Source organism: Cibotium barometz, chromosome 29 (assembly GCF_041138505.1).
Source record: "Cibotium barometz isolate CiBa-2024 chromosome 29, ASM4113850v1, whole genome shotgun sequence".
In the NCBI taxonomy this organism is placed as follows: Eukaryota; Viridiplantae; Streptophyta; class Polypodiopsida; order Cyatheales; family Cibotiaceae; genus Cibotium; species Cibotium barometz.
The window spans coordinates 7,123,218-7,129,938 of record NC_141074.1 but is presented as its reverse complement, the minus strand read 5'-3'; the positions used below and the strand labels follow the sequence as shown (position 1 = coordinate 7,129,938).

General features: G+C 43.7%; 1 protein-coding gene across 11 annotated transcripts; it reads left to right on the top strand.

Annotated features, from left to right (window-relative positions):
- The first annotated feature begins 384 nt into the window (after positions 1-384).
- On the top strand, positions 385-6,482 carry LOC147621789 (uncharacterized). 11 transcript variants are annotated; one of them, XM_086822813.1, is made up of 10 exons: positions 385-1,012; positions 1,674-1,711; positions 1,799-2,026; positions 2,192-2,409; positions 2,497-2,654; positions 2,765-3,021; positions 3,112-3,266; positions 3,416-5,227; positions 5,326-5,419; positions 6,103-6,482. In XM_086822813.1, exons 1-10 carry the CDS (start codon positions 902-904, stop codon positions 6,146-6,148), a joined length of 3,117 nt encoding a protein of 1,038 aa, XP_086678939.1. In that variant the 5' UTR covers positions 385-901; the 3' UTR covers positions 6,149-6,482. The 11 variants fall into 11 exon arrangements, with proteins under 11 accessions (XP_086678939.1, XP_086678938.1, XP_086678937.1 ...); XM_086822812.1 differs by having other exon boundaries at positions 2,186-2,409; XM_086822811.1 differs by lacking the exon at positions 5,326-5,419.
- The last annotated feature ends 239 nt before the right edge of the window (positions 6,483-6,721 follow it).

Here is a 6,721-nt window from a genome sequence, read left to right as displayed (position 1 = left end):
ATAGCAAAACGTAAAAGAATTTTCTCATTTCTTGTATTCTTTGATCATTATTTTGGGAGGTAAGCTTGCTTACACACACGAGCACAAAATGCAGGTGGACGAGGAGTTGGACATGCTAGGGCTTGATTGTGTGGACGTGCGATAAAGATAGGGTGATCACAAGGGTGCGCATGTGGGGACGTATGTGTCCTTAAGGCCCTCTGTTCGTAACACAATGTAAAAATCCTTGCTGAGTTGTTGTATTATTTGTTCATTATTTTGGGAGGTGGGGGCATGACACATACAATCCCAAGATGTAGATGGGTGAGGAGGTGGACATGCTCAACTGGAGAGAGTTGTGATTAAGATAGGTAGATAGCATTGGGCATGTGGTGTAAAGGATAAGGGTGTTCTTTTCTCTTCCTTTTTGAGAAGGAATGGACGTAGGACAAGTTTATGGGTGGTGTAAAGGTTTGCACACCTAGCATTTCTCATTCGCGGTGTAAAAGTGGAAGCAAATCAACCGTTGAAGCAAAGAGAGGTTGCCTTTGGCAGTTTTAGCTAGTATCACTCGCCACCACCAGACGACTCCACCTCTAAATCTAGCGGCGCCGCTAACTCGGAGGTCTTGTCGGCCCAGCGGTAGAGCCGTTAACTTTGGCGGCGCTGCCTCCCCGAGTCCCCGCCCCCCCTCCTCCTTCCTGTTGCTGTGGTCTTTGCGCAGAGATGGCTTTCTGCTCTTTGCCTGTCATGACAGTGTGAGCATATGTATCCATCGAGAGACAGGCTTACGCCCTTGCTTTCTTGACAGTCTAGGGCAAGAATTGATGCTTGATCGTATGAACGTTTTGCCTGTTGGAAGGGGCCGATCCTCGCTACAGTAATTGTCAGAACCTCACAAAGGAGAGCATTTCTGCACATCATGATGCCGGACAGCAAGTCGGAAGGAGAAGGTTCGGCGATGGACGAGCCCCCCGATCACACAGATGACCTCGAGTTTGTTGAAATCGACCAAACAGGTCGGTATGGCCGGGTAAGTTACCTGCCTCCATAGCTGGAAAAATTCATGTCTCCATTGTTTGTTGAAGATTCGATCGAAACTGGCTTCTTGACTTAGAAAAGCGCTGGCGCATGCTCAAACCAATAGCGCGCTCCTTTGCAGCAGTTTAGGTTTTCCGTTAAGTATGATTTATGTTGGTTTAGTGCGGTTATTGTATTAGGGTTTCCCTGCCGTTGTCTTAGGTTTTCCCTGGTTCAGTGCGTGTAAGGTTTAGTTCGGTCAGGGTTGCCCTGCCAATGATTACGGTGTGCTTAGGGTTTTCTTTACTGTCCGTTTAGTGTGGTTAGGGTAGGGTGATTCCTGGCGTTGTTTAGTATAATGTAATCTCTTTGGTGAGATAAGGGTCTTTTCGTCATTGATATTCACTGTTCATTTGGTGCATCCGTTTTAATATTAGGAGTTTGATATGCGTTCATCTTCGGACATGCCTTGTCGATAGTTTCTTTTTTTACAAATTCAGCTTTAATTTTATGAAATGCCAGTTTTTAAGTGAAGATTTAGAACGTTTAATGGGCAAGATGCACCCCTGTTTGCTTGTCTTTGCTACACTTTTCTCTCAAGCGGTGTGCTGATAATTCACCCAAGTTTTCAGCTTTTTAAACCTCGTTGATTATTTGTGTGGCTTACGTTACAGTACAGCGAGGTGCTGGGTAAGGGGGCCTCCAAGACAGTGTATCCACATTACCCGTTTTTCTGTGGCTAAAAACTGAGGTCTTCTTGTCTTTCAAATAGCTTTGTCCTCCTTAACTCACATGGCAGTTACAGGGCGTTTGATGAGGTAGAAGGAATTGAGGTGGCTTGGAATCAATTGAAAATTCAGGACCTTTTACAGAGTCCTGAGGAATTGGAGCGTTTGTATTGTGAGGTGCATCTTCTCAAGTCACTCAAGCATAAGAACATCATCAAACTCTACCATTCTTGGGTAGATACGAAGAACAAGAATGTCAACTTCATAACTGAGATTTTCACCTCTGGCACTTTACGACAGTAAGTATATTTTTTGACCTTAAACGTGGTTCATTTGACATTGAAAGCTGCATGTGCATGTGGGTGCACGTTATGTTCAGGATTCACCTTTCGATTTTAAATAAAACGATGGAACCTGTCAATTTCGGTTTCATGAATTCTCATTCTCTTTCCTTTTAGGTACAGAAAGAAGCACAAGCATGTAGATATTAAGGCTGTAAAGAACTGGGCAAGACAAATATTGAGAGGGTTGCTCTATCTTCACAGTCATGATCCCCCCATCATCCATCGTGACCTAAAGTGTGATAACATTTTTGTCAATGGGAACAATGGTGAGGTGAAAATTGGGGACCTTGGTTTAGCAACCATTCTGCGCCAGGCACATGCTGCCCATAGTGTGATTGGTAACTTTACCTGAACTCGGCTCACATTTCTGGTTAGAATCTTGCATCTTCTGGCCTGCTGCTCCTTTACTCCACTTGTTTATGCAGGGACACCTGAGTTTATGGCCCCTGAGTTGTATGAAGAGGAGTATAATGAGCTTGTGGATATTTACTCTTTTGGAATGTGCTTGTTAGAGATGGTAACCTTTGAGTATCCCTACAGTGAATGTGAAAATGCAGCTCAGATCTACAAAAAAGTATCTTCTGTAAGAATCTCTCTCTCTCTCTCTCTCTCTCTCAAAACATGATCTTCCTCTGCCCCTAGCATGAACGACAGTTGTTATCTTTACAATCTCATGTTATGTATTTAAAGCAGGGGAAAAAGCCTGCTGCATTGGAGAGGGTCAAGCATCCTGATGTACGGGAGTTCATCGAGAAATGCCTGGCAACTGCATCCAAAAGAATGCCAGCAAGAGAGCTTTTGACAGATCCTTTCTTGCAAAGTGATGGTGCTAGGGACCATTTGGAGCCTTTGCTTTTGATCCCGCAAACAAAGCTGGTGGGATATGACATGGATGAACTCATGGTCAAAGAAAGTGGATCAGGATCCTGTAACAGACCTTCCAAAACTAGGTTAACGTCCTTGTCTTTAAATAACGTAAATGTCAAATATGGGTATGAATCAGGACAAGCTAAGGGCTCAACTTCCTTTTTTGCCAATAGTGGTGACAAAGACATTGACATGGCCAATGCTCATAGCCACTCTGCTCCATATTCAAGGGATGATCAACCAAGGATAAGCAGAGATTTTAGAGTGAAGGGGAAGAAGAGGGATGAAAGCACCATATTTTTGAGACTGCGCATTGCAGATGCTCAAGGTAACCTTATTCTGACATACATTTTTGTGTTCCAAGTATTATTCCCTGTTCCAAGCACACACCATATGAATCAAAAGCATCTTGGGTGGCAAAATGCAATGTGAACATGGTTGTTTTAGATTGACTTATAGAGTGAATTTGCTGTGCAGGTCAAATTCGCAACATACATTTTTTGTTTGACATTGAAGGTGACACAGCTATGAGTGTGGCCAGCGAAATGGTGGCAGAGCTTGATCTCTCTGACCAGGACGTGACCAACATTGCTGAGATGATCGATGCAGAGATTCTGGCTCTAGTTCCAGGATGGAAGCCCGGAGTTTCCTTTGATGACGCTATTCCTGATACAGAGGATTGTGAGGATAAACTGGAGTCGACTCCAGATACAAGCCATGAAAAAGCCAAGGGTCAAGCTGATTGTGATGATGCAACTGGTGTGGATGGACCTTGTTCGGAGGAGTTGCAGGAGAATCATAGTTCAAGTGTGCAGCTTGCCACACACGGCTGTATTGAAGAAGTTACCTGTAACCATGGAGGTTCAGATTATTCTCCATCTAGTTCAGGTGCTCTGCCTCTGTCCAGTATTCCATCTGAACACCACAATGGTGAAGGGGATCACATGTATCGTGCTGGAGACCCTAGTTCTCCAGCTTCAGATTACATTGAGAGAGGTACTTGGTCGTCTGTTCTTGAGAGCATGGGCAGCCCATGTTTAGATTCATCAAAAAATGTTGCTAACAGTGCGCTAGGCGATTCAGTGAATGCAGCATTCAATGACCTTGTGGAGTCTCAAAGAAATGCTGGCTGCAGTAGGTACACACATCAGACATGGGAAGGCATAATGAACATGTCTGCAGGCTCTGAAGGTCTCGTTGGATTTGCACAAGGTGAAAGGGATGCATTACCAGAGGATTGCTATTTGCAACCATCTTGGTCAGAATGTGAACCAGCACTGGGCACACCCCCTGAGTGTGTTGCTGGAGCCGAGATACTGGATAGAGAGTTAAAGCTCCTGACACTAAGACAGGAACAGGAATTATTGGAGCTTCAGAAAAAGCACCAGCAAGCGGTTTTGGAAGTGAAAAGTCGATGGGAAAGGAGTGGCTCTACACCATCTACTCATTTGGCATCTCCTGATATACTGCACATCGATCCTGCTTTGGATTCAGTGAGGATCAAGCAGGTAGCTGATTGCTTTAATATTCAGGCTCCCTCACAGTCCTCAGCATCTTCTCTGGAGCTAGAAGCTAGTTTTCCCAATGCATTCAGACCGGGGTTTAGTAATCAAAAAACAGCAGAGTTGGCAATGAAAGAACCTGCAGCTGTGGTTGCAAAAATAGCAGGTGGAGAGTCCATTGAATGCTCTTGTTCAGGTGCTTCAGAGGTTCAAGACATGATGGCTTGTGACTCGGGGACTTTTGAGTTTCCACCTGCAAGTGATTTGAATCAGTTACAAGATGCCATGTTTGGGGTTGCAGTTGGAGATGTGGCAACCTGTGGTGAATGCCCCCACGGGTCAGACGAAATGAGTTTGACTCGTTTGGGCAGTGCATCTGCTGTGGAAGGCTCAGCTTCTACTGATAGTTTCACAACAGACGGGCAGCAGAAGATGGTCAACTCTGCAAGGTTTGAAAATGCAAGAGGGGACGCACCAAACACACACAAGCTAGAGAAAAATGAACAGATGAATAAAGGAAGACGGGAGTCATACATTGAGCTTTACAAGAGTTCAGGCTTTGAAAGGGAGAAATTTGGCTCATCCAGAAATGAAAGGCAGGGAAGTGAAGCAACTGCTCAAGAGTCTTTGAGAAAGGTACCTACCTTCAAAAGTGATGATCGGGCTCTAGATCTAAAGAAGGAACAACTTCAGAAGTCAATAGCTGAGTTGGAGGCAAAGACCTTGGAAGGCCTGGACTGTTCAAAAAATGGACTTTTGTCCAGTCATGCCCTAAAGAAACATTTGGGTAGTTCTTCTGTGCAATATTCATCTACTGCTTCTCAAACACGACCAAATGAATCAAACAAAGCTTGACTGATATTGTACATACTACATTGTGCACAGACATCTGCTGTCAAGAGAGTTCTTTCGTATGCATGAGACTGCAACTGCAGGTTGCTCATTTAGTCACAGAATCTGGACTCTTGCAGTTTTGCTGGTAAGTCTAATGGGTGACCTAAAACCCAAAGCAGCTTTGCATAGGATTTGACCAGATGTAGTGACACTTGATGGGGCTACGGACGAGTATGTCACACCAGCAAGTAATGCTGGCAGCATTCTGTATTGTTTTATGTTCTGTGGGTAGCAGTTCGTGTGAAATGTCAGCCACCACTTGTTTAGGCTCACTGGAAGCACCTGAAGGACTCCTTTTAAACTAATCTTTGAATACATTTTAAGTAATTTTTTAAATGCTAAGTGGCTCTAGCCGTGGACAATATAAAGATTAGAGCCACGTGGGTAGTTTTTCTGTTTGTTCAAATGTAAGTTTAGAGTTAAGAGGACAGCGTTTCTTCATGTTTAAGATTAAAGCGCTTTTCTATGTTGAGTTTTTTTGCATGAAATTTAGCGAGATAAGCATAAATGTCGGACAAAGTTGGCTCAGCAGTTTCGAGTGTGGCTTGATTGAAAGGGAAGAGACTAACAGGGGACTAACAGTTTCTTTGATTGAAAGGGAGGAGACTAACAGGGGACTAACAGTTTCTTTGATAAGCATAGATGTTGGACAAAGTTGGCTCAGCAGTTTCGAGTGTGGCTTGATTGAAAGGGAAGAGACTAACAGGGGACTAACAGTTTCTTTGATTGAAAGGGAGGAGACTAACAGTTTCTTTGGTGTTGTGACAGGTATAATTCTACTGCACAGTGGGCATTGTTGCTTGGAGGTGTGTGAATATGTTGGTGGTGCGGACTTGGTGAAGCAAGGTCATTGGCAAAAACTCAATTCAAGGCTACTTTTTGAAGACGAAGTGGTGTGGACTCAATCTTGTGTAGGCTAGTGTGCTTAGATTGTTAGTTTCATGTTCTTTAAGTTGGCTCCTATTGGCAGTTGATATCATCCTCAATCTCTGTTTTAGGGCCAAGAGGATGTGGCCTTGGTTTTTACCCTCTTTAAAGGCATTGGAGTTTTCTTTAATTTTTTTTCCCTCAAAAGTTATACAAGAATATGACGGTTCATCTTGTGAATCAAAGTTTAATAGAGTCTGGATCAGAAACCATTGGTTTTAGAGAGTGTATTTTGACACAAAATTCTGAAGCATTGCTATCTCTTGATCTTTTGTCAGAAGTAAATTTTTTCTTTTTGGCCTTTCATGATGTATCCTCTCACAAGGTCCTCATAACGTGAAATTCCCAGTCCTGCTGCCTCCCCAACTCCTCCTCCGCTTGCTACGACAATTACAGAGAGGAGTCATCCTCTCTAAAACGAGCTTTGCTCTACAACACCTTTCTCCCTCTACGCCTATGT

Excerpts from the sequence above, each read along its gene's own strand:
- LOC147621789 (XM_086822803.1), top strand. The coding sequence starts at position 902 with ATGATGCCGGACAGCAAGTCGGAAGGAGAAGGTTCGGCGATGGACGAG. Across the intron at positions 2,410-2,496 it reads TGCTGCCCATAGTGTGATTG|GGACACCTGAGTTTATGGCC; the intron begins GTAACTTTACCT and ends TTGTTTATGCAG. Across the intron at positions 3,267-3,415 it reads GCGCATTGCAGATGCTCAAG|GTCAAATTCGCAACATACAT; the intron begins GTAACCTTATTC and ends TTTGCTGTGCAG.